This window comes from Lachnellula hyalina (genome assembly GCF_007821495.1).
Source record: "Lachnellula hyalina strain CBS 185.66 chromosome Unknown contig00039, whole genome shotgun sequence".
Lineage (NCBI taxonomy): Eukaryota > Fungi > Ascomycota > Leotiomycetes > Helotiales > Lachnaceae > Lachnellula > Lachnellula hyalina.
In genome coordinates, this window is record NW_022157153.1 from 165,552 (window position 1) to 191,695 (window position 26,144).

The following is a 26,144-nucleotide window of genomic DNA, read 5'->3' on the forward strand; positions in this document are numbered from 1 at the left end:
CATGTGATCTACCTGAGCATAAATGAAGCAGGCTTGTACCCATAGTTGCTTACTTGAGACGAAGCTACAATTTGAAAAAGTAGATTGAGACGCTCTAGGAACTAGTATAAGCTTAGCAAAGTTCTAGGACTCTACTTGGTTTCGTTTTATTCGGGTACTTCTACCCGGGCCTAATTCATCGTGTTTTGCTATTCGCTTTTGGCGAGTCGTTATATCAAGTTGGTCTTGTCGGCCGTCGGACTTGAGATCCGTTTGTTGATATATAATATTGGCCTCTGCGTATTTGCCCTGGTGGACAGGCGATAATACGAGGTTATTCATGCTTCCAAAAGTATCGGGGTGCCCCTTCCCAATTACTGCCACATGGAGCTGTAGCGCCTGTCGATATATCGCTTCGGCCTCTGCATAGTTACCCTGGTAGATAAGTGATAATGCGCGGTTATCCATGCTTCCAAAAGTGTCAGGGTGCTCCTTCCCAAGTACTACCTCTTGGAGCTGCAGCGTCTGTTGATGTATCTCTTCGGCCTCTGCATGTTTGCCCTGGTGGTCAAGTGATAATGCGAGGCCCATTGTGCTTCCAAGCGTATCAGGGTGCTCTTTCCCAAGTACTGCCTGTTGGAGCTGTAGCGTCTCTCGATGTATCGCTTCGGCCTCTGCATATTTGCCCTGGTGGTCAAGTGATAATGCGAGGTCCATTGTGCTTCCAAGCGTTTCCGGGTGCTCCTTCCCAAGTACTGCCTCATTAAGCTGCAGTGTCTGTCGGTGTATCGCCTCAGCCTCTGCGTATCTGCCTCTGATATCCGAACACCTTTTTAATCTATACAACAAGCTCCTTAGTGCCTTCTCTGCCACCTTTGTGCTATCGAGCCCCATATTAAAGGTAGTAACAATATAATATGCATGAGGAAAATATACCAACCATATAGTTCTGTTCTGATGCTCGGGCGATGGGAAAATATTCTCAATCCGATTCAGGGTCTTGTGGTTCCAAGTGATCCATTCGTTCTTGAGCTTCAACCAATTTTGCATTGCCATATGAACTAGTCGATGTACATCATATGATACTCCATCAATGCGTTCTTTAATGAACCCAAAAGCTTTCAAGGTACTAAGTGCTTCTATCTTTTCGAACTTAGAAGCTGGAGGCAATAAGTCCTGAGGAATATGTTGCTCTTTGATACAAGAAACGAAGGCCATATAATCCGCGGCTAAAGGATCTCGGACTTTAATTTGCTCGAAGGAGATAAGCCACGTAGTAGCAATTGGGTTCTTCACATCCGGATATCTCCTTATGTCCTCGAAGTCCTTGCTTAACAACTTAATGATATTATCATTGCTCTCTTCGTAGATGCCAAGATATTGAGCGATAGTACTGACTTTAGCGTTCATGTATGCGGCTGCTTGCATTATTGCAAGTGGAAGATTGACAAGCGATTTTAGCAATTTGGTCGTATTATCTTTGTCCTCGATCAGTTGCTTGTTTTGAAGACTTCTTTGAAGGAGCTCCCTTGAATCTGTGCCGTCCATCTCATCTACATCAATGACGTTTGAGCCTGCGTATCTAGTAGCAGCCTCACGATCCCGAGTCGTGAATAGAATTCCGCCAAGTGTACTGAAAGGAAGATAATCAGACAACATTCCAGCTGCGCTGTTCCCAGTATCAGAGTAGAATATTTCGAAGTCATCCGCGTTGTCCATAATCAAAAGCCACTTTCCGGTGCTTTCCTGGGACAATCTAGTCTTGACTAATCTTTTGGCGTCAGCTTTATCATCCTCTAGTCCAGGAATAAGTTGCTGCCCAATATCACGATATGCGTTGTCGAAACTTGTGATATTACTAGCTCGGACCCAAAATACGGAAAGCATTGGAAGAATCTTCTGGAGTTGGAAAGCGCATTCTAAAGCAATCTGAGTCTTCCCAACACCACCAAGGCCTACTAGAGCTGCACGTTGACAGTCTTCCTGGGTGTCCTCAGTATATAGGATCTTGATCAGCCGATCTAACTGAGATTGGCGGCCAACAAAATCTTTGTTGCGACCAAAAGGGAGTACCCGGAATGGTTTTAAAGGTACTAATCTAGTATTAGTTATTATTCATAGAAATTATAATATCAAATTTGTAACAGCCTGAGTATCTCATATTTTCACAAAGAAACAGTACAGCACCCATATCAATCCTAAAGAACCTAGCCTTGAAGATGAAACATGCCACGTATAGGTTGATCTTCAGTCTAAGTTCGACTGCATATGACTAGGACTAGGTAAACTAACCCATTTGTGACTCGGGGGCTTTCTCCGCGCCTGAACTTGCCTGGTGTCGATTTGACTGTCTCTTTCGATTCTTCATCGGTGTGATCCTGTAAAGAATTCCTTTCGCATATGCAGCAGCGACTGCTGCTGCGTATGGCTGCCACTCCTTGTTTTTCTGCGCATCTCCATAGTCGCACACCCCTCGTATCACCCCAACAGGGATTGTGTTTATAGTTCCTGCTGCTTCCATCTCAAGGCCGATGAGATTGAACTTGTCTCTCAATTTATCCCTCTCCAGAGCATTCTTCATCAATCTATCGCCAGACCCAATAGAACCGTACCAAACTCTTGTTCGCTCGGATGTAGGTCGTAACGTCCGCAGTATAGGCTCGGGATGTGTTATATTGTCAGTCTGACATAATTGATCCTTGTCTTGACCCGGGTCAGCAAAAGTCCCGCTGCTATGCCTTTGATCTTTCATGGTTTCGTAGTATGTAAGAAATACATTGCCGTTCATTGGAGAGTAAGTTTTGATATTGCCAATCGCGGATCTCACAACTGTTTCTGTCTTGGCCTGGAACCCATGCCGTAAGAGTTCAAACCCTGTCGCCGTTTCTTTACCCAAACCATAGCCCACAAGTCCTGCGTTGTCGCCTTCACCAATGCCAACGAGGACGTCTCCAAGGCGAATATCACGCGGAGGAATGAGAGAAAGGTCAGGGAGACCAGCAGCAACTCCAACCAAGAGCCCAAACCAAAGATTGGGAAAGCTCTTCTTCACTTGACTCGCAAGAGCTGCCGCAGAGCCAATTCCGTAATCGTGACCGGCCGGAAAGGTTGCAATAATCACATTATGGCCGTTGATCTCTCCTGCCGTATATATATAGTCATCCCCCCGGCTTGTATCAAAATTTCCTTGATGCCTTCGATCCAACATATACCAGGCAGCCTGTGCTTCAATTTCGTGAGGGGCTATCCATGCGATAGTATAATCTTCGAAATCGAGGCTAGAATCAGACTCCATCCTGGTGAAGTAGGCTTTGTAGTCCGATAGCCTGCGACCTGTCGAGGGTCGGAATAGAAGCTGCAAAGCCAGAAAGTAGTATTAGAGGTTGATGTTTCAGGGTCTCGAGCTGCCGGAATTAGGGGTTTCTTTACAAAAGCTTGCCAGACTAGCACAATTGCGTCAAAATATTCGTATTGGGGTGCGGTTCTGCCAAGTCTCAAGATAAGGGGCCCTGCGGCTGTACTCTCGAGCCTTGCAGATGATATCGTGGAAGGTCAAATAATAATAAGAAGTATCAAATAGATTATAAAGCAAAGATCGCAGATACTTGATGGCTCACTCTCGAGGGGTTTTGAGAAACATAGAAATCATAGGTGCGCTGTCATACTTAGGACACGAATTTGAATTCAGCCGCAGCCGCCGGGTTTCAGTCCCCAACTGATTTGGAGTTGAGTACAAGCTTCTTAGCCCGATTCAGCCTTGCAATACGCCCCACTGACACCCAAGGCTTTCATGAGGTGCATATGATAAACCTATCGTTCCACGATGGCTGCGCTGGCCTTGCATAGGGGGCTAGAGTGAGGGGCCGAATTAGGGACTCCAGGCGCTGGAGGCTTAGGCTTGCTCCAGGCAGCGGTCAACCACCCCACCACATCCCCGCTTCTGCCAATGGGATCCAGATTCTCTTGTCTGCCATCTCCCTGTCTTTCATGCATGCCTCTTTTACAGTATAGTATAGTACTGCAACAATGCATTATCTCCTCAACTACAGTCTTATCGAACTCGATCGGAGCTTTGCTCAGCTACGTCAGGATAGTGCCTTGGCTAATCCTATGCGTTCAGTCGTGCATACGTGGCGTAACTATAACATTAATGAGTATCTGGGTGCATGAGTTAGCATAATATGGTGTCGCTAGGTGAACGAGATTGACGAATGGTTCGCAACTGAAAATGATTTTAATTGGGATTGGATATCTTATATAGCACCAGGATAAGAGAGTACTAAATGAAGCAGGCTTGTCCCCATAGTTGCTTACTTGAGACGAAGCTACAACTATTGGGACTGAAGATCTCAAGCTCTTTCCCATTCCAAAAGCTAAAAACGCTTCTCTCTTTCCGAGTACGCTACCTTCTGGCATCCAGAAAATTCCCCAGAATGGTTATATGCAGATGTTTGCAGCTAGTCATTAGATCCAAACGCTTCAATTTGCCTTACCCCAAAGTCAAGTGGTTTCGCGGCAATCACAGACTCGCCCTTCACATACTCAAAAGCAGACACCGCACGTCGACGCCAACCTTCCACGACCTCCGGCTCATCAAACTCTACGCCCAGTTCAAAGTTCTCACCCGTAAGAACATTAGATGCCACCTTTGTGTTATATAGAGAGCGCAGGATCCGATCGATGGTGACAAGTGCTGTGTTCGCCACGCAATCTACGATGCCAACGAGGAGATCTGGGTAATTGATATACCCTTGCGGTTCAAGAGAAGATGAAGAAGAGAAAAGGAATAGGGGCTCAGCTTCAAGTGTCAGCCAGCTCTTTATACCCTTGAGCATCCTTCTTGCTTTCTCAATCAGCAAATCAGTTCCCTCTTTCCCTGACTCATGGTACATCTCATCCCCGCCGGCTTTGGAATGATAGGAAACTAAGCTCGGCATCTCCGACATGGTGGTTATGAGGCGAGTGCGCAAGCTCAGTGAAGAAGCTTGCGTCGTATGATATGGCCAGACTGGACCCTGCTGTAGCAACATCTGCCATTCCGGGGAACTCAAAAAACAATGCTCTTTCAGCTTCAAGGATTGCCCGAACTATTTCCATTCTCAGTAACCACCAGAGCAATGTTTGGCAAAGGAGACGTACGACATGCGGTAGCTGGCACTCAAGCATCGCAAGCTCGAACTCACTTGAATACCGCTGCACACCCCTCGAGGAAAGCAGCACCGCTGTTCCACGCGCCAGACTTCCCCAATCGCCTCTACCCGTACTAACAACCAGCTAGTTCCGGTCAACCAGAGCCCCTTATCCGGCCATGGAAAGATACTGTACGCACCTCACACATCTGCAGCAAAATCGACGCGCAAAGTGTCTCCGCCTCCATCCGCAGAGAAGCATCACTCAGACACCCGCGCAAAGACGATAAAGCCTTGACATAGCTCTGGTAAATCTCCCGGTCCGCAGTATAGGAGATGGAGGGTCTGCGGCAATAGATAGCGCAGATACAAGATACCGCATCATCGAGCGCAACGTTATGCCCCAATCGAGCGGGCACGAAATCAAAACACGAGCCGGAAATCCGAAGAGAGACCAAGGATCCGTTTACTTTGCTGTCCAGGCAATATATGAAAGCTGGTCCGAGGGGGTTGATCTCGTGATATCTAGGGATTGAAGATTTGATTTGCTCTCGCTTCCAGGACATGACTCCTTTCAGGTTTGTATCTTGATCTTCATCTTCATCAAAGTTTGAGGAAATGCTATCGTAGATGTATTTCCGTCTCGCATACTGGGAGGCTAGTCGTGGGGCTTCATCTACGAATCTCCAGGGCAGGTTGGTTTTGTACCCAGGACAGGTCCAGCCTGAACGGATACATTCTGAGCATGACGGTCGCTTCTCGTCACACTATAGATCGAGGCGCACGTACTTTCAGCATATGCTTTGGATATCTGGAAATGGGTGGAAACATACTTTTTTCTTTCGTATCCGGCAATTGTCACAGCGATTGCTCTTCCGCACGCCGACCATATCGGATGTTCAAAGCATCACACAGTACTCCGTACATAGGTGGTAGAGAAAGTTTGATGTAAGATTCAGCAGCCCCACGTTTCGACAGGAGGTTATTCTGGCCATGTGAGATGGAGTGGCTGAGGATTGTGGCGCAGGCCGATATCCCAAAATCTGGCTTGACTTTGGACCACGCTCCATCCCATCTGCTCAACCACCAAATCAAAACTTCGCGTCCTACAATACCTCGTCTATGAAATGGAGATCCTATATGAATCAATGGGGACAGGTTTTCTGTCCCATTTCATGGACCCAGGTTCGACAGAATCTGAAGAGATCTCGCAACCGTTTGGCGGTAAATCTTTCATCCCATGGAAATGATCCAACACACCGTACCAACTTCATGACTTCTTTGCCCGGAAAGGCATATTGCTTGACTACTTCGGAAGCCCGACTTCTTTGACCTGGCCCATATCCGCATATATTCTCATGGACATCGGAAGATCCTCATTCTGTTGGGGGTGTTCTGTCTCGAATTCATTCGGAACTCGAACTCTCCTACGAGCTCGAAGATTGTGTAGTTCATGAAGGACGTGTGCTAGCATTACTGTGAAGCTCCAGTTCCAGTCTCATTATAGCAGTTCGAGTATCGGGCCCGACCAGTGTATGAACAAAGATTGGTTTCTAGTTTTATGGGTGACGACAGCTTTGTAACGATAGCTCGGGACCGGTATTCGACGATTACCCCAAAGCTAAGATATCCGGAAGGGGGGTTCATTGTAAGTTGGAGTGTGGAAAACAAGAGGAGAAAATTTTCGTGGATTGAAGACTTCGTAAGGTTTTCATCTTCGCGGGTTTGAGATGCAAATCAAGAAAGGTTGGGCCGAAGTACTATTTCAGTTACACTTCTTGATACACGGCTCCGGTTCGCACGGTCCGCACGGTCCGCGGGATCGATATTGGCATGGTACTTGCAGTACTAACGACTTGTAGCTCAATATATATGATGTTTCCGAATGTGCGCGCGTTCTTTCAAGAAATAGCCTCGTACGAAGGTACACTCGTATTTCAAACGACTTAGATCTACGGGGGCCTAGACTTTTGGCTCTAATGCACGCTTCTGATTGGCTGTTGCGCAACATCTTCTCACTTGAGTCGCTAAATCCGCTAAATCCTCAAGGGGATGGAATGAACAAGGTGGTGAACTTAAAGGATCCGCGTTACGAAGATTTAACCATATAATAAACAAAATAAGTTTAGAATTCACCTAAAGTCATACATTTTTTAACCACGTCTCACTCGGATTCTCGTCACTCTTATCACAGGTTCTTATACTCACCCCAGCATCAACGCTTCCTCACATATCCAACAACTCAAACTCACCATGCCATCAACCAAGATTCCCTCAATAGCAGTAATCATCTGCTCAACCCGCCAACCCCGCGTCTGCCCCCAAATCGCCTCCTTCGTAGCCTCCGCTCTTCAAACCCTCCTACCCCTCACCTCAAACACCGCCACCCTCTCAACCATCGACCTCTCCACCTGGAACCTCCCCATGTTCAACGAGTCATCAATACCCGCGCACACCAAAGACGCCTCCGCGTACACTCAACCACACACCCGCGCTTGGTCTGCGGAAATCAGCAAACATCAAGCTTTCATCTTCGTGCTCCCGCAGTACAACTGGGGTTATCCCGCGGTCCTGAAAAATGCGCTCGATTATCTGTTTCACGAGTGGAGCGGCAAGCCGGCTATGGTTGTTAGTTATGGAGGGCATGGGGGTGGGAAGGCCGCGGAGCAGTTGAAGCAGGTGCTTCAGGCGCTGAAGATGAAGGTGTTGGAAAATATGCCGGCGTTGACATTTCCGGGGCATGATGCGGTTGTTGCTGCGATGAGGGGGGAGGAATTTGGGCTTAATGAGGGTATTTGGGATGGGGAGAGGGAGGGGATTCGGAGGGTGGGGGAGGAATTGTTGGGGATGCTTGTGGAGGTGGAGGCGGGGAGAGTGGCAAAAGAGGGCGATAATGGTCAATAATTCGAGAGGCATATGTCAAACAGATTTTGCCGTTTGATTACGTGCAGTCTCAATTCCGAAAGGGGTCTAGGAGGCAGAGTTTTTGAAGCTGCAAAGGTTTCTGATTAATTACAGAAGAAAGGTAGACGGGATATAGGTATAGATTAGTTCATAGGAATTATGAATGGCGTATTGCTGCTCATTCATACGGTTGACCTTCATGGTAGCACGTTAAGACCGGTACATTGTGAGTGTACAGAAACATTTCCAATTGTAGGCACCCTCGTTACGAAATCCAGTCCAACCGATGTCTGAAAGGAGTAAAAGCAATACAATCGGTTTACTCGTTATGTTTTTGGAAATTTAAAGCGTTTTGTTTTGACTTACGTGAATCTATTTCGAGAGTGACAAGTTACTTACAGAGTGACCTAATTAGGCAGTCTCGCTTGTTGAATAGGGGAAGTATTAACAAGACCACAAATGTCAACTGGAGATTATACCACTTCCTGGAAAGTATATTTTCAGCTTCTGTAGATCTTCTCTTTGGCGCTAGTATTTATGACAACAACACCGCCCAAACACGTGATCCAGTTTGTGAAAATACGCTAACCCACTCTTTGCCAACCTCATCTTCATCTAATCTGACACTCTTCTTCCCCACACTCGGCCATCGCGATCTCAATATCCCCTCCCGAAATGGCAGCATGTGACATATGCCATCGAAGAAAAGTGAGATGTGATTCGCAAGGGTCAGAACAGTGTTCAAGGTGTCGTGAAGGGAAGCTTCGGTGCACGTTAGCAACCCCTATTCGCTGTTACTGTAGCTCTGTGGCTGATATGTCGAAGATTCGATTTGGCGAGTGCACATAGAACCTCAAATCAGAGGAGAAAAACACCGGTGACAGGTCGTTCAGAAAACCTCCAGTCGATTCATAGGGTACTAGCTGTCAGCAGTGTCAACCAGACAGGAGGCGCAAGCTCAAGCCCCTCGTCCCTACCACCGCTCGCACCATCTGGCAGTGGGACATCCCAGACCTTCGTCCCGTCAATGGATGATATTGTGGAAGAAGAGCTTTCTCGGACGGCTCTCACGCAATTTTATCAGCGCGGAATTACTGGAGCTGCCACCTGGTTTCCTTACAATGAGGGCCACGATATCCGGATTGCGTATATTGGCACCTCTACCTCAAACCTTGCTCACCTAGTACACGGAGAGCTTGATGCACATGACAACCATGATTCTTCACTACATTATCCTTTTCCGTCCATTCGACTTCCAATCCCATGGAAACCTGACAAGGAACAACCCATCGTCAAATGGTATTCGAAATTGGCGGATAATGCTGGTGCCCTACCAATGAAGGAAGTCAGAGACGATTTAGTTTATTCTTTCTTCGAAAAGATTCATCCTGGATTCCCAATCGTAGATGAGGTGCAGTTTAAGACACGCTACGCGGATCCTGAGAACCCCCCTCCACTTTTACTTTTGCAGTCCATCCTCCTTGCTGGGGCTCATGTTGTAAGAATTATATGATTCCATAACTCCTTTGATCTCTGATAGTGTACCCATAAGCAGCAAATGTTACTGCCTTTACTGGAATCCACGAGAAATGTGTTTGAAATATGAGTGCTGACTTTCAAATCATGTAGTCTCAGCATCCCAAGGTCGCAGAGTCCCGGTCCCTGGTCAAAATGGCTCTGTTCCGGCGAGCCAAGGCTCTTTTTGATATACATTTCGAAAATGATCGTATGCACCTGGTCCAGAGCGCGCTTCTTTTCACACTGCATTTTGAGGTTCGTAATAATTTGATTTGTGCAGAGATGCTGAGTGATCTGCAAGCAAAGTCTTACATTTTCTGTAGGGTCCTGATGATGTATCTTCAAATGCTTATTACTGGGCAGGAGTTGCCACTCGGATTGCCTTTGGTCTTGGAATGCACAGAGACCTCGGTCCTTCTTCGTCAACTCGAATGCCACTGGGTGACACTCGTATTTGGCGGCGTATTTGGTGGACATTGGTTCAAATGGATGTCCTCGCAAGTTTAACTCATGGCCGCCCAACGATGATAGATCCTGACGATACGGATCAAACGCCGCTCGCTCCGGAAGACTTTATTGAATATTGCGGGCATAAAAACCAACATATCAACATCGACTATTGCATTCAGAACTCGGCATTATGCAATATCGTTATTTCCATTTTGAAGTTGTCTTCTCCAGGATCTCTACGCCGGTGTCATCTTAATCCAGAATCCCTGGAAACTCAGAAATCTACTCTCGATGCCAGACTAATCGGCTGGTACTTACGATTGCCACCAGCTCTGGTCGATGCCAATAGTAATACGTCGGACTTCTGGGCATTGCAGATCCAACTGCACTATAACCTCGCTCTCCTACATTTGCATCGACTCACCATAGAAACAAACAACACAAGCCAAAGTAGTAATTTGCAACAAGAGCAACAGAAGTCTTTAGGTATTCGCCATACAGCTTCCCTGTCAATTGCCAAGATTTTTGACAATATCATCGCAATGAAAGCGGTTGATAGATGCTCATTCACATGCTTGACGGCGCTATTCTCTTCTGCTATGCAGATGAGTTTCGAAGCACGATCGGCTGCTGCAAAAGGAGAATTTGTACTGGCACTCCAGTCACAGACCAGACTAGAGAACTTACTTCCTGCCATGAAAGACATCGCCACTTACTTGCCGAGCGCTGAAGCCATTGTCAGGGTCTTCAGGAAAGTGTCCCGGGAGGTCAAGGAACAAATCAAGTCGTATTTTACGGCGTTCGAATCGATACCAGAAGACGAGAGCGCAGCCACGAATGGAGTGGATATCGCCTCAAGCAATCATAACATCTCCGATTCACCGGTGTGGGATCCCAACTTCAACGGTTCTTTTGCTGCTGGATGGAGAAACATTTTTGGTCTCCCTGATCTTAATGCATTCGAGAACTTTGAGTCATTGGGGCTTATGGATAGTTGGCTCACGATTCCTGCTACTACTGAGAACAACACCTTTTTTGGCTGAAATTTACGATTCACGGCCTTCGGCAAAATTCATATCACTAGATATTGAGCATGCTATCACGTCCGAAGGGTTGCCGTGCCTCAATACTGTTCCATTGTAATGTAGATGCCCGCGCTTGATGGCATGGTTGCCAGTCGTGACGGGTTCGTTTACACTGCCAGAAACGTATCATGGGAGAGAGTTAAAGCGACATTGCTTACAGCGCAAAACACGCGATATATACCAGAGCCCGGGTCTACCTTACACTGAGGGATAGACTTAATGGGGCCATGAAAGAAGTCCCGACACTCCCTAAGGTAAGACTGTTATGATCACCAATAAAGTGTGGCACTTCTATGCATTTACCACATTGTCCAAGATTTCCGTTAAAGCAATCAGTTCTTCATCTTTGTATGGGAATCCAACAACCTGCAAGCCAACAGGTTGCGACGAAAAGAGCCCGGGGTCATCTATATCATGATTCTCAGTACCCGGACCAAGAGTAAGAAGGAAAAGAACTTACACATGTCATAAGTCGATTTATCAAAGGGATTGTCTAGGGGCTTATACTCCGTGTCTATGGGGTCTTTCTCGGCTGAGATCTTAAGGTCTTTGATGGGAAGGGTAATGGAGGGATAGTCGAGGATGTTGAAAAGGCTTGTGTAGCCCCACCAACAAGTGAAATCGTGCCTAGGTAAGTTATACATCGCCATTCCCCCTGCCCGTGATTTCAAGAGTTAACTTACGGATAGCCTGCAGAAGGATGTACCGGGCAGATCATAGCATCTAGAGTCATTGTTGAAGGAGATTTTCCTGTTTTCGTTTCAACGGCACTTGTCCAAAACTTCGCCATCTGCGCCTTGTACGCCGCTTGCTTAGTATTGCAGGCAAACAATTGGGATACCGAAAGCTCTTTGATGTCAAAAATCTCCAAATGACGTTTAAGTGAAGGTATCATTTCTTCCCCTCCTTTTGCAAGGGTCGCCTTCTGCTCTGCAGCACCCGTTTGGAAGTATAATTTCCACGTTGTCAGGGCTACTTCCCAGCAGTCCAAAGGGAGTCTTACAGGGATAACTACACCTCAGTTAGGCTCTGTGTCCCTCTGATAGTAGGGAAAGTGTACCTTCATGGCCTGCGCCTTTCAACTTTGCAGCTGTCTCTCTCATTGCCCGCAGGATGGGTGGGTGTGGCATGCACACTCCATCAAACTCGAGGATCCCAATAGTGAGCTTACTAGGTTTCTGGACCTCCCGCCATGGAATGGGTATAAAACTTCCATCATATTCAGCAAGCGGGTGGCCGTTGAGAACTTTTGTAAACATCTTCAAATCGGCCATGCTGTGGCACGCCGGACCACACGATACTTTAATCGAGAGCTGTCCAGGAGCAGTAGTTTGCATACCTCCTTTGGGTATCCTTTCAGAGCTCGGCCGAATGGAATATAAGCCGTTAAAGGCTGCAGGTGCTCTGATAGAGCCCCCGATGTCTGACATGGGCCCGATAGGGCTGCCTTTTAGAGCTATCAAGGCTCCATCCCCTCCTGATGAGCCTCCTGATCCCAGCTTGTTATTTCGTGGGTTGAGGGTTCTTCCCCATAAGGTACTCCATGTTTCAAGTGCCATTCCCGTCTGGGGCATGGTGGTCTTGACGTAAAATACAGCTCCAGCATTGCGGAGAGCTTTCACCAAAGTGGAGTCCTTGTCAGCGATCACCTCTGCCCATGATACATATCCAAGAGTCACGGGGTGTCCCGTCACGTTGTACATATCCTGGGATATAGTCAGCTGCTGGACACGAGAGGTTGTAAATGAGATCGATTACTTTGATCGATACTGGTAGTCCATGGAGAGGGCCGACAACCCTTCCCGTGCTCTTTAAATGAGCATCCAAGGCTTTCGCCGCGTCCAAAGCTTCATCAGGAAAGAGAGCAGTCAGGCAGTTTGTCTATCTACTGATAAGCATATTTTCACCAGAATAGCTGCATAACAAAATTACATACAAGCTGGTGGGCAATTGCAGCACGTGCCAAGAAAGCCTCCGTGACCTCAACACTTGACAAAGAACCAAGAGCCAGCCGCCCCAAGAGTTCCGTGGCTGTTTGTTCAGTGATGGCGATTTGTTGTGGTGTTAAAGTGCCACATGTCTTTGGAATGTCCATCACGTTGCTTTCTGTCTGGAATTGTGCGGATAGCTTCCATTTTGCGGGGATGCTGTCGAGTACCGCTTGTTGAGCTTTGCGTGTGATTTCTTGCACTGAGGATGACATGATTAGATGTGTATTGGTGATACTAGGATTGAGGTCGCCAGAATTGTCCTACACTTGGACAACCGGGGTGCTATTTACAGTTTCCCAAAACACCACAGCGTGAGACGAGGATAATATACGGAATGAAATGTGGAGTTATTACTATTAGAGAAGGTGATAGATAGAGGTATGCAAGTCCTTGTTTATCAGCCCGTTCTCACAATCTTCGGGGCCGACCGATTAGGAGGATGGCTGATGTTGACGATCCAAAGTGCTGGATGGTCGTAAGTGGGATGTGGGGCCTACTCCAGCAACGAGTGGTGAATGTGGGGGCGAAGGGGGGGGAATGATGTATTGTTAGGCTCCGTGATAAAGTATGAACGATAATTTAATGTCTTTACGGGTGCCTACTTGATGTGAAAGCGTCTCAACCGATAGCCACGGTGTTTGCAGGGTAAAAGGGGCTCGCTTAATCAACTATCACATCCACTTCTCCTATATTTTGGTTAAAGCCAACTCAAATTATATGTAACAGTTTCATGGCATTGTTCTTCAATCTATATTAATAGAAGTTATTGTAAAGCTCCTTTGCTGTGATTTTTCAGGCATGGAGGCTTCGAAAAAAACTGCTCGATTCCGGTACCGATCATGCAGCAGGGGTAGCGAGCTTCAAGTGTAAGGTTGTAACTGACGGTGGTTGGGATTAGTAGCAGATTAAAGTTACACCGGCCATGACAGCAAATTCTTTCAATATCTTGTTCTTTCTCTCCCTCCTCGCCCTTCCTTTACTGCTTACTTTTTCTTCCGTCGGGATTAAAATGATCCTTTATATAAGAAACAGAATTCGGTAAGACTTCACTGATTAACACACAAGAGTTTAATAACGTTATCTTTCGAAACAATTTAACAGAAGTTATCATATAACTCCTGTTTTCAAGAGCTTGATGTTGTCTAGGCATTCATAGCTTTGCCATTAAATTGGCACCCTTGCTTGAAAGAGCCTGGATTACTTCTGCAGCCCCTCTTTCCCCTGAACGAATTGCACCTTCCATGTATCCTTTCCATTCAAAAGATGTCTCAGTCCCAACAAAATGAATGGCATCAAAAGGTTCCCTCAAAGCCTTCCCAACGTCGGACATGATGTTCGGCGGTGTTACAGGACATGGACAGCCTTGGCTCCATGGATCTTTGACCCATTCTTGCTCGAATATTTCTGTTGGGGCCCTGATATCTGTCTCATTTCCAGAGCCGAACAACGCTACAAGTTGCGACAGGATCGCTTCTTTTCGACCTTCAGCACTCAGTTTCGACCACTCTCGTCCTGGCTGTCCAACCAGGAAACAAGTCAGTGAGAATTGGCCTTCCTGGTCATCACTGGTGTCTCGAGTGACAGATGCAGGGCCGATGAAGGATTGGGTCATTCCACAGTACCCGTCCTTCTTCCACCAAGGCTTATCCCAGATCAGAATCATCTTCGCATAATAGCCTAGTTTGCTGTTTGAGCTGTACTTAAGCTTGTCTAGTGGAAGTGGGGGTTGGAACGTGATCTGTTTATAAGTTGGTGTTGGGATGGAGACAACCACCTTCTTGGCGTGATATCGAGTACCATCTTCTGTGGTTACTATCGCTACTCCGGAGCGGCTTTGGAAAATGCGGCTGACTGGTGCCTCGAGAATTACTGACCCGGGAACCATCGTTTCTGCAATTTTCTTGGAGAAGGATTGTGTTCCTTGACTAAAGTCAATCCAAGGGCCAGAGGAAACACTTTCAAAAGCACATACCTGTTCGCAACCTCAGATGTTGCCCGCCGTTCTTCTGATCAGATCTCATTTGAAGCAAACCTCCGCCACTCTTACAATAATCAAGGAAGTACAAAGCGCTGAGCTCCGAAGGTTCGCATCCAAGCATTGCTCTCGACCAGATTCCGACTGTTGCCAGGGCCTTCACGCCAGCCCCTTGCTGTTTCACAAACTCCTCGAGAGTCACATCATCATTGCCTGCTGCCCATGGATTCTGAATGTCAATAGTGTGACAGAGCTCTTCAAAGCCGTCTCTAATTCTCACAATGTCGGCAACATCTTTCTCTCCCCACTGTGTTATGTAAGTGATCAGTAGCAAACAACCAGGGGGGGTTACTTCAACTTACTGCTGGAACTTCTCCATATTGGAAGAGAATTGATCCTTTTTCTGGTACATGTGCTGCGCAGTTGCCGTTGGTATTTTGCTCGATCAGCTCCAGGTTGAACTTCTTTGTCAGAGCGAACATCTTCGACTGATTAGAATTGTTGATCCAAGCTGCTCCCACGTCTACTGTGCTTCCACCTTTCGTTGGTCGACTCCATGTTTTACCACCAACCCGATCACGAGCTTCTAACACAACGCAAGAGTACCCCACTTTCTGAATATCATACGCTGTTTGTAAGCCACTCAATCCCCCACCAACTACTACGACATCTACACTCAGGGAACCCATTGCAGCTGGTTGCACGATGGGTGAGATTGCCGCTAGATCTCGGACTGCCGCGACTGCTTCAATCTCGAAGTGGTACTCTGGTACAGCTAGGGCGGGAACTGGGACAAGGGTTGACGGAGGTCGGTGTCCGTTCATGAATTTGAGAAGGACTTGCGCGTGATACCGATTCTCAGGGGAATAGTTGACGATGTAGTAGGTGACTTTCACAATATCGGCGGCCGTCGCGCCTGCTACGAGGAGAGCATCACCGAGATTTTGGAAGGCTAGCTCGACTTCTTGCTCGTAACTTTCTGGTACAACTCCATCTTTATCTCTCCCAACTTGGCCAGCAGTATAAATAAACTTCACTGGACCTTGTACAGTTGCAACAGGTGAGTAATACGGCTTGCAATCTTTCAAAGCTGATGAATCGATGGTGGTGACGTGAGGAGCCATTTTCATAATTGAAAGTTTCGGTGGAATATATCAAACCCGACAAGGTCTTAGGTGTACCTCTGATTATTTATCGTAGTCCAAGGGACAGCTGGGTCTAGCAGGATTCTCTACACTAATCTGAACCACTCTCAGTGTGTTTCTGCACGTTCGGATCAATGGATGAGGACTTCCAACTTGTCTTACTAACTTTGAAAATGTCGTTTGATTAATGTCGAGTCTCGTAGGGAGTGATATGCACCGCAGCCGCAGGTCTGAATAGTTACAAAAAGCTGCTCACGATAAGCTTCCTAGTTGTATCATATATGTACAGGGTATTTGGCGGTAAGGAGGTGTTAGACCCGAGTCAAGAGTGGGATACGCCAATCAAAACATCCCCTCGCTTCGGCGCCGAGGTTGGTCGATTTCCATCCGATCTTGTCATCCTCGCAGGAGGATCATGCAGGAACTGGGGTTTGAGATATCAAAAGATACCAGTCAGTATCTTGAAGTCAGGTTTCGGGTTATCTTCAGCCCGGAACCTTGAGAATCCGGGATGGACTTTATTTCCGGATGTATTTCCATGTCTCCAAATATACTGATATTTCCCTTCAAAACCTTCTTCTTCCTCCAAGTCTCTTTAAATCTTGTCATTGTACGAAAAAACGCCGATATGTCTTCTGAAAGCTCTGTCGAGCTTCATCTCGTTAAAATGCCGTTCCTGAGACGCAATAAGTAAGCTTTCTTTTCAACACCCAAGGCGACTTGCTTAGAGTCATGCAGTCCATTTATCCAAGTGTTGCTCAGCGGAGCCTGTCTTTTCTGTAATCCAGGTCTATACTTGGCAATTACAGGCTTGGGGGCTGGAGGTGGCAAAGTGTCATCTACCGCCATGGCCGACATCAGCAATGGAGTGCTCTACGGGATGTTTGCTTTCTCTGCCCTGTTTGGTGGCACATTAATCAACACGATTGGGCCGCGTATAACTATGATGTTTGGCTGTACCGGCTATCCAATTTACATAGGTGGGCTGTGGTACTTCGACGTATATGGCAAGCTTTGGTTTCCTATTCTTGGGGGTGCATACCTTGGGATAACAGCTGGATGTCTTTGGAGTGTTGCTGGTTTGTCAACATCTACATTTGTGAACACTACTTACTAAATACCTTGTCTAGGATTCATGGGGAATGCATACGCCGAGGAATCCCAAAAAGGAACTTGGCGTGCCATTCAGTGGACATGTAATGCGTCCGGTGCGACGATTGGGGGATTAGTAGCTCTCGGTATCAACCTTCACACCACCAGCGAAAGCGTTCCACACTCTGTATACATCATCTTCATCGTTCTACAAATCTGTTCAATAGGGTTTGCGGCCCTGATGTTGCCGATCAAATCCCTGCTCCGTTCCGACGGAACTCCCTTGGCGGAAGTCAAGCCCACAAATCTTACACAGTCTCTCATAGGCATGGGAAATCTCCTCAAAGATTGGCGTATCATTCTGATGCTACCCACCTTCTATGCCGGTGAAGTCTTCCTAGTGTTGCAAAGCAGCATCAATGCATATGCTTACGATCTTCGCACTCGCTCCCTTAACAACGTTCTGACCAACATCACACAAATCCCTTTCACACTCCTCATCGGCTACCTTCTAGACTGTGAGAAACTTGGCACTCGCCGTCAGCGCGGAATGATCGTAATCCCAATCGTTGCCGTATTCGTAACGGGAACATACATCGCTCAAACAATCTGGCTCGCATCCTGGAAATTCGATCGCAGCATCGCCGGACCCGCGATAGATTGGACACATTCCGCGTATCCTGGCGCCGTAATCATCTATCTCTGCTACGGAGCACAGTACGGCATGTTTCAAAATACCATACTTTGGCTTCTAGGTACGATGACCAACCAACCTTCCCGACAAGGACATATGGCTGGCCTTTTCGTGGGTGTGCTGAGTGCGGGCACAGCAAGTGCGTTTGGGATTGATAGTACCAAGACGCCTTATGAACGGGAGAATGGTGCATATTTTGCGCTGGCAACTATTAGTTGGCCTATCATGTTTTATATTGCTTGGAAGCATACACTGGATAGCAACTATTTCCGCGAAGAGGGCGTGGGGATTCCGGTACACGTTCAACTGGAGCATGATAAGTTGGCTAGGGCCATTGATGGTGAGCCGGTGGCTGAGAAGGGGGCGGAGGGGCGTAGCCAACCGGTTACTGAGGGAGACGGAGTCGGAATAGATGACAAGGTTTGAGTTGCGTCTGTTGCCGCATAATATTGGCCGCAATATATTGGCCGTGCTGGTAGCTATCAATCTGGGTGATATTAGCCGCATCGTTGGTTATAGCTGTTGCTACGAACTAAATAAAGCATTCAATAGTGGGCTTAAACAGCACTCTAAGGGGCGGGGCCTCCTATCAAGGCTAAGCGAGCCGAGGGATCAGTGCTGTTTAGAATTCGTTTATTTAATCCACGAGTTTACTTGATCTATAGGGAAATTATATCTTATAAGTTAATGCTTATTTTTATGAATTCGGACTTTTTCATATATGTAGGCTTAATCTAAATGCTATTATTAGACTATATAAAGTAGCACCTTTTATTCTAAGATACCCTCTATTCTGAGCTCCTTCTTATTCTTAGCTACTTTGCCAAGCTCTAATTTATCTATTTCAGACCTTATTAACTTTGAACTTCTATATAATTGCTTATAATAGTAGACTTTTTGGATGAATTGGAATCTACTTAAAAGCCTCAGAAATCCCTAGTTCGAAATTTATAGGAGTATTATAAGAGAACCATAAAGCTATTAAAGTATGTTATAGGATGTTGTTCGTAGCAGTGTGTTTAGCGGGGTGGCCAAGAATATGAGATGGCCAAGAATGGGGGGTGCTAACTTATCACTACTGAGCCTTATGCAATATAAGCTCCACTTCGTAACAAAAATGGGATGATATGGATCATGCCAATTCAGGTTACCGTTGCTTAAAGGCCTTTTATGAGAGCTAGCCATGCCTCCAGATGGGATTTAAAGGTTAATCAGTAGCTTATCTGCCCTTCGCCTGACGAGGAATTTGTTCTGTTCGGGTAGTGTGTTTAAGCCGGAGCTCTTTTAAACTGGGTTTGGAAGATTCCGAAGTTATTGTAGTAGTAGTATCTTATCTTGGTGCCCGTCCATAAACTACATGCTGCCCGACTTCTGATCCATTTTAAAATAGCAAGATAGGGCTGACTGTCAAAGTTCCGGATTATAAGCAGCTATTTTGTTTATGGTTTTTCATTTTTGAAGATCACCACTTCTCGACTTCTTTAAAACTTTCATATTCCAAAAATGGCGACCCCAAAAGAAGATGGAGCGGCGATCGGCATCAAAGATAAAGTTGGGTATGTCTCGGACCCTGAAAGTCAACCCAAGCACGAACCAATAGTTGAACTTATCGATCCGGTCAAAGAGCGTGCCTTGGTTTGGAAATTTGATTTACGGATACTGCCATTTCTATCAATCATCTATTTATGCAACGCTCTCGACAAGTCTAACTTGAGTAATGCCAAAACTGCCGGATTAGAGAAGAGTCTGGGTATGGTTGGCGAACAGTATAGTCAAATCCTGACTTTCTTCATCATCCCATACGTCCTCACCTCGCCTTTCCTGAGTTTGGCTGGGCGTAAGTTTGGTGTCAATAGAGTGCTACCTCTGGTGGTCCTTGCTTTTGGTACTTGCACCTTGACCACTGTTGGAGCGTATAACTTTAGCGGTTTGTTTGCCATTCGATGGTTCCTGGGTATGGCTGAGAGTGCTGTGTTCCCGTTGGTTATTTACTACCAGACTCTGTAAGTCTTCATGCACCATCCTGTCTTGTCAACCCTAATAAATAACAGATTCTACCGTCGACGTGAACTTGGTCGTCGCCTCTCAATTTTCTATGCTGCCCATAGTTTTGCTTCTGCATTTTCGGGTCTCCTCGCGTACGGAGTTTTCCATATTGAAGGAGGACCACTTACCCCTTGGCGGTATCTCTTCTTGATTGAAGGCACATTCACAGTCCTACTAGGGTTCTTTGTTCTATGGTACCTGCCCCGTTCGGCCGAACACTGTAGCTTCTTGAATGAGGAAGAAAAAGAATTGGCACGTCTCCGCCTGATTACCGACAGTTCCTCCTCTGCAGGAGTGACCGACATCGAGATCCGCGAGTCGTTAAAGGTTTTCGCACACCCCACTACTTGGGTTATTATGCTTATCGAACTATGCGTTGGAGTGCCACTTAACAGTGTGAATTTGTTCTTACCCCAAATTGTCGGACGTTTGGGTTATGGCAAAGTCAAAACCAATCTGTATACTGTTGCACCAGCAATTTCAGGAGGTGTGATGCTTCTTATCCTCGGTTTTGCATCGGATTATACCAAACTGCGTTTCCCATTCGTCGCTGCTGGATTTGCATTCACATTTATCGGCATGATGATCTTTGTTGCGATCGATTTTAAGTCTTCACTCAATACTGCTTACTTCGCAACCTTCATGATGAACTGGGGTACTTTTGCACCTTCGGTTCTTCTCGATGTCTGGTACAACAACAACACTCCACATGATGGCCGTCGGCTGCTTCTGACATCCTGCGGTATTGCTTTCGCGAACTTGAGTGGAATTATACCATTGAATATTTTTAGGAACAAGGATGCGCCGAAGTATATTCCTGCACTGACTACATCGGCTGCATTTGGTGCTACGGGTTTTGTACTTACATGTGGATTGGGTGTTTACATGATGTGGGACAACAATAGGAGGGATAAGAGACAAGGTATCAAGTTGAAGCCTGGAGATGTGCCGACGGAGAGATTGCAGGATGGACCGGGATGTGAGGAATTCAGGTGGATGTATTGAGCAATGGTACCCTAGAACGTGGTGACTTAGAGGAGGGGTGGAGGGATATGTTACATCTAATACTATAAAGCGATTCACATAGACTTACCAAGGTTGTGCATTGCCGTTGCTATATTGGAATATACTGGCTCAGCCGACGTTCTCCGGCAGAGCAGAATCATCACAAAATTGGCGAAGGCCGGATTAGATCATAAGACCATAGCCAGACATTTCTTAGTGTGGATGGTCGGGATTTGTTTCAATCGCTGCCTGGTACAAGATATGGAAAAATTCGCGGCAAAAGGCTCGCGCCCAAATCTTGTATACAATTTACATATGGTATAACACTCTAAATTAACAAAAAGATGAAACCATAAATTCAAGGATGAGAATAAGGCCTTAGAGGAACGACTTGCTGAAGGTTAAAGTAATAAAAAGGCACATTTTCTCTAATAGCTGAAAAATAAGAAACGAGACATGATGTCCGCTTCGAGATAACTCGCGGCTTAGCTTCTTACACACCTTCAATAGATTCGCAGAATTCAGCTAACGTGCTATACTAGTATTCAGGCCATCTCTTCTATCGCCCAAGCAGAACGGGTTTCCCGTCCTCAGGAAAGGAGGGATACAAGAGCTGAGCTCCTCTCATTATTAGTAGGTTTATGAAAGCAAATGCGATCGGAAACTATAAGCGTATTAATGTATAAGCGTCCTAGAACTAAGAACTCGTTTTAATTACATTCTCAACTCCCAAAGAGCTCTGTGCAAAGATATAGAGCTTATTAGCGCATGAAAATTTCGATTTTAAGCCGACGCGACCTGCCCCATCTTCTAACTGGGTTCGTAGATATTCCTCAGTCTCGGTTATCTCTAAGCATGCGTTGTTGCTGCTGTTGCAACATAGTCCCAATACTTCTTAGCCGAAGCCTTCCTCATGCTCTTACCATAATAAATCATAGGCAAAAACGTTGCAGTGCAACCTAAAGCGATCATTGCAGCAGTAATGAAGCAATTCTGTACACCCATAGCATCAATCCATGGGTTGATGGCATAGGAAATAGCAAAGCCAGTTGTATTTCGAATGACGACAACAGACATCATTGTCTCGCCAGAGATTTCCTAACTCTATTAGTAATTTACTTGAAATTGTCCAAGAAACACCTACCTTGAAACAGTCCACAGCATAACTCAACGTAATAGAACCACCAGCAATCACACTAAATGCGAGCATACCCAACCCAAAGACCAGTCCAACCCAACTCAAATCATTTGCAGCACCGACGCCCCATAGGATCAAACCAGCTGCACAAAGCAATCCAGAGAGACTAAGAGCCCAAAGTCTGTGTTCTGGCTCTCGAATACCATTATTACGACGAGCGAGCCGGATAGCGAATTTGTCAGTAACCCAACCACTCCAAAGGCCTGCAAGTGCAGCTCCAATAAGCGGAGCGGTATAAGCGGTTCCGACGAGACCAGAGGAAAAGAAGTAGGGCGAGGCGCTAAGGAGAGAAGAAGTTGTCGCATTGAGGACATTGTACCATGATAGACAAGTCCCATATAGACTAAACATGTTAGCATAAAGAAGATGTGAAAAAGGGGAATTCTTACAGACCGGCCCAGGTGACGGACGGGAAGTGATACATCATCAGCAGCGGGCGGTACATCATCTTGAGGGTCTGCTTAATCGAAGGTCGTCCAGGCACTGATCTGAACAGAGCAAGTTTCTGCCAATATAATTTCTGCGACGATGTAGTCCCCAAATATATGGTGGTAGGTTCTTCAACAATTTTAGGCTCATTGTCAACCTCTTTGTTCTGCGAAAAGATGTCATCGGTCTGCGGCGCTACAGAATTCCCTGCGCTGTCCCCGTCGTCAACACCTTCGACTGTGTTGCGGAAGTAGATGGTCTCTTCTAAGAAGAAGTACATGATTATACATGACGCAGCTTGTACTAAGGCACCAAAATACATGACCCATTGCCAATTTGATGCAAGATCAATCCAGCCTGCACATAAGCTAGACTGTATTAGCACAGATGGAGATGCAATAGTAGTGGGGCTTACGGTGCGACGAAATTACATCCGAATAACAAGAAGACGTATATTCCCATGTATGTGCCTCTCTCATGTGCAAAGAAGAGATCCGGCACTGATATCTCTGGGAGTGACTCAATGGGCCCGCCTACGAATCCAAATATGATTCTGTGCGCATACCATTCACCTGCGCTTGTAGAGTACGCAGACCATATTATAGGAAAGACGCAGAGAAACGCCGAAAGAACATAGACACCCCGACGGCCGTATGTTAGAGCGATAGGTTGCCAGATTAGATTTCCCCAGCCAAGGAAAAGGAACTGTAGACCAGTGCCAAGATTGAGCTGGGCATTTGTAATGCCAGTCGCTTCGGTGATTTGGGTCAAGACTTTTACACATTAGTAGAATCACATAAAGATATTTAGAAAACTAACCCGAGTATTGCACAGCTGATGAAATTCCAAGTCCGATCGTATAACAATATACCATACCAATCGCTAAACCTTTACGTTGCTTGGACCAGTTGAGCGGATCTTCTGGGTCTGAACTGGGCTTTGGCACCAAAACAATATCATGATCGCCATCGAGATGCCGTCCTTGTATATCATGGTCTACGTCCACTAGATGAACTGTGCCAGGTACGATATCATCGTATGAGCTTAACATGATGTATCACCAACTCTGCTTTCAGAACTTGGGACTTCGAATACAATGAAGCAAGTTTAACTTAATAAGTATATGAGTGATGAAAAATCACTGGATGAAGTTGCATCAGTCCACCTTTAAACAAAAACATTTCATCTTTCACTGCGATAAGCTCGCATGGTTTTAGCCATCGCTATCATGTTTCATAGGTGAGTGTAAGTGCTAGTACTTCCCTGCTAGTCTGCAAAGTACTATTGTAGTGTAGTAGGTGTGAAAAACAATGCGGCTGTGGAGGTAAAGGCAATGATAACGAAACCAGAACTACGGGCCTTTGTGGGGCGGCCAATCACCACACGGGAGCCAAGTTGTCGAGATCCATGAAATAATATACTAAAATGACTAACTTGAATAATTGTAGGTCTTAGCGTCCCTAGTCCATATGAAGTAGGATCAACTATAGTTAATTTCCCATTATCGAGGATATGCGGTAGAATACCGTATCGGAGAAGTGCGTGTGGTTTCAACAACTGCTAGCTGTTGCCGTTTTCCGGCGTTAATTATTAAGCTTTCATAGCAGGAGCCTATCATTTGAGCAGAGCGGATTCCCCCACGTTTGCCATTCCCATCAATCTTTATTTCCGGTCGAATGCTAAAGCTACTAGGATGAATCCAAGCTAATGCATGTACACCTGCAAGCTTGTAAAGACAACAAAATATTTTTATACAGCTTGTTCAAGCAGTCAACGATTGGCTGATTTGAGTGGGCAAAGTGATACGAGAGCTTATCTATGATAATATAATAGTTTCAGAACCAGATAAAAAATCCCATGGGCCGACTGATCACTTTTCCGTTCTGGGGAGAAGCAGCTCGAATACTAGAACTCGTACTTAGAATGTTCATGACTCACCAAGTCCTACTTTCTAGATTGCCAAATACTTACGGCTCAGAATGTCTCTGCTTTATGCCTCCCTTTCTTCATGTAGAATTGCTGGTCGACTAGCTAATACTTCCACACTCTTTATACGACACGCCTCAACCTCTTTCGATGGCCTCAAGGTATCACAAACTCGCCTTTGGTATGGTTTCTGAATATTCCTCTCCCACCGAAGTTTCATTTTATTTACTATTCTATGTACTCTGGGATTATTTCACAAAGTTAGAACATACTGAATCAAGGATCTAACATCATGCTAGGGACACTATCCAGTCAACCTGTGAGATAGCAGGCGCGAAAGATGGCGGGCTTCAACGTCTCTCATGCGATGACAATGATAAGATCGCGCGTGACTGGTTCGCAACTCAAGTACAGGAGTTAGGCTGTAAATACGAAATTGACGCAATGGGTTCGCAGTGGGCTACTATGGAGGGTCAGAATAACAATCTACCACCAATTGGTATTGGCTCTCACTTGGACAGTGTCCCAACTGGAGGCAAATTCGACGGACCACTTGGTGTATTTACTGGACTCGAAGTGTTGAAGGTCCTGAAAGCGAGCAGCAAGAAGACATATGCTCCCATCAGCGTCATCAATTGGACGAATGAGGAAGGTGCGCGGTTTACACCAGGATGTATGAGTTCTGCCGTTTGGGCGCAAAAGTTGGATATTGACTATGCGCATAAATGCTTTGATACAATGGATGAGAGCATTACAATCATTGACGAACTGAAGAGGATAGGATATGATGGAAGTAAGGAAGTCTCTTTCAAGACAAATCCATTAAGTGCACATTTCGAAATCCATATCGAGCAAGGGAGTCGGCTCGAAAAGTCCGGCAAAGACGTAGGTGTTGTTGACAGGGTACAAGGCATGCGATGGTTTGATGTCTCCCTCCGAGGTGTAACACGACACACCGATACCACCTACATGGACATCCGCAAAGATGCGCTTGTGGGCGCTGCTAAGATCATTCTCGAGGTTGAACGAATTGGCAAAGCCTCCAAGACTGGGATGGCGACTGTCTCTCTGTTCAAGTCCTCGCCGCAGAATTTCTGCAACATTCCTGATTCAGTCGACTTCTCGTTTAGTATGCAGCATACAGATAAGTCAACTTTGGAGGAAATGACAAACGCCATTAAGAAATTTGTACATGATACTGCGCAGAAGAGTGGGCTGGAGGTGACCAAATATCAGAATGTGTGGAGCTTTGATCCGGCAGAATTTGATAGCGAGGCTGTTGCGTGTGTAGAGAGCGCAGCGAAGGATATGGGGTATGCTTATGAAAGGTTGTGTAGTCATACTGGTAGGTACGCCAGAAATACGTCTTATGAGTAGTGCTAATTGGTTCTAGGTCATGATTCCATCTATACGAACATGGTCGTTCCCACCGCTATGGTTTTTACTCCTTGTAGGAACGGAATCAGCCACAGTCCATTGGAATATGCCTCTCCTGAAAATTGTAGTATTGGTGCACAGACAATTCTAGGAGCAGTGTTGAAATATGATGGCCTCTTAAGAAAGAGGCATAGTACATAA

The 26,144-nt window shown here is 46.1% G+C and overlaps 8 protein-coding genes across 8 annotated transcripts; 3 read left to right on the plus strand and 5 right to left on the minus strand.

Annotated features, from left to right (window-relative positions):
* Positions 1-123: 123 nt before the first annotated feature.
* Klc (Kinesin light chain) lies at positions 124-3,274 on the minus strand (the record flags this gene model as incomplete). The annotated part of the gene is made up of 2 exons (XM_031148492.1): positions 124-2,072; positions 2,272-3,274. 2 exons carry the CDS (start codon positions 3,272-3,274, stop codon positions 124-126), a joined length of 2,952 nt encoding a protein of 983 aa, XP_031006748.1.
* A 1,198-nt stretch (positions 3,275-4,472) lies between these two features.
* On the minus strand, positions 4,473-5,998 carry LHYA1_G003524 (uncharacterized protein; the record flags this gene model as incomplete). Its single annotated transcript, XM_031148493.1, has 4 exons — positions 4,473-5,066; positions 5,119-5,253; positions 5,309-5,875; positions 5,942-5,998. Coding segments are annotated over 4 exons (1,353 nt in total), but the record flags the coding sequence as incomplete, so codon positions are not given.
* Positions 5,999-7,361: 1,363 nt separating this feature from the next.
* LHYA1_G003525 (NAD(P)H-dependent FMN reductase) lies at positions 7,362-8,306 on the plus strand (the record flags this gene model as incomplete). The annotated part of the gene is made up of 2 exons (XM_031148494.1): positions 7,362-8,004; positions 8,269-8,306. The coding sequence occupies 2 exons, from the start codon at positions 7,362-7,364 to the stop codon at positions 8,304-8,306; spliced, it is 681 nt and encodes a 226-aa protein (XP_031006724.1).
* Positions 8,307-12,087: 3,781 nt separating this feature from the next.
* Positions 12,088-13,268, minus strand: amdS_4 (Acetamidase; the record flags this gene model as incomplete). The annotated part of the gene is made up of 3 exons (XM_031148495.1): positions 12,088-12,771; positions 12,824-12,946; positions 13,002-13,268. 3 exons carry the CDS (start codon positions 13,266-13,268, stop codon positions 12,088-12,090), a joined length of 1,074 nt encoding a protein of 357 aa, XP_031006721.1.
* Positions 13,269-14,206: 938 nt separating this feature from the next.
* MAOA (Amine oxidase [flavin-containing]) lies at positions 14,207-16,155 on the minus strand (the record flags this gene model as incomplete). The annotated part of the gene is made up of 3 exons (XM_031148496.1): positions 14,207-14,976; positions 15,029-15,338; positions 15,394-16,155. 3 exons carry the CDS (start codon positions 16,153-16,155, stop codon positions 14,207-14,209), a joined length of 1,842 nt encoding a protein of 613 aa, XP_031006722.1.
* A 3,310-nt stretch (positions 16,156-19,465) lies between these two features.
* Positions 19,466-21,013, plus strand: LHYA1_G003528 (putative transporter; the record flags this gene model as incomplete). Its single annotated transcript, XM_031148497.1, has 2 exons — positions 19,466-19,965; positions 20,014-21,013. The coding sequence occupies 2 exons, from the start codon at positions 19,466-19,468 to the stop codon at positions 21,011-21,013; spliced, it is 1,500 nt and encodes a 499-aa protein (XP_031006727.1).
* Positions 21,014-21,862: 849 nt separating this feature from the next.
* Positions 21,863-23,691, minus strand: LHYA1_G003529 (putative MFS-type transporter protein; the record flags this gene model as incomplete). The annotated part of the gene is made up of 5 exons (XM_031148498.1): positions 21,863-22,111; positions 22,158-22,554; positions 22,601-23,008; positions 23,056-23,413; positions 23,460-23,691. 5 exons carry the CDS (start codon positions 23,689-23,691, stop codon positions 21,863-21,865), a joined length of 1,644 nt encoding a protein of 547 aa, XP_031006728.1.
* Positions 23,692-24,866: 1,175 nt separating this feature from the next.
* Positions 24,867-26,144, plus strand: hyuC_3 (N-carbamoyl-L-amino-acid hydrolase; the record flags this gene model as incomplete). Its single annotated transcript, XM_031148499.1, has 2 exons — positions 24,867-25,911; positions 25,960-26,144. Coding segments are annotated over 2 exons (1,230 nt in total), but the record flags the coding sequence as incomplete, so codon positions are not given.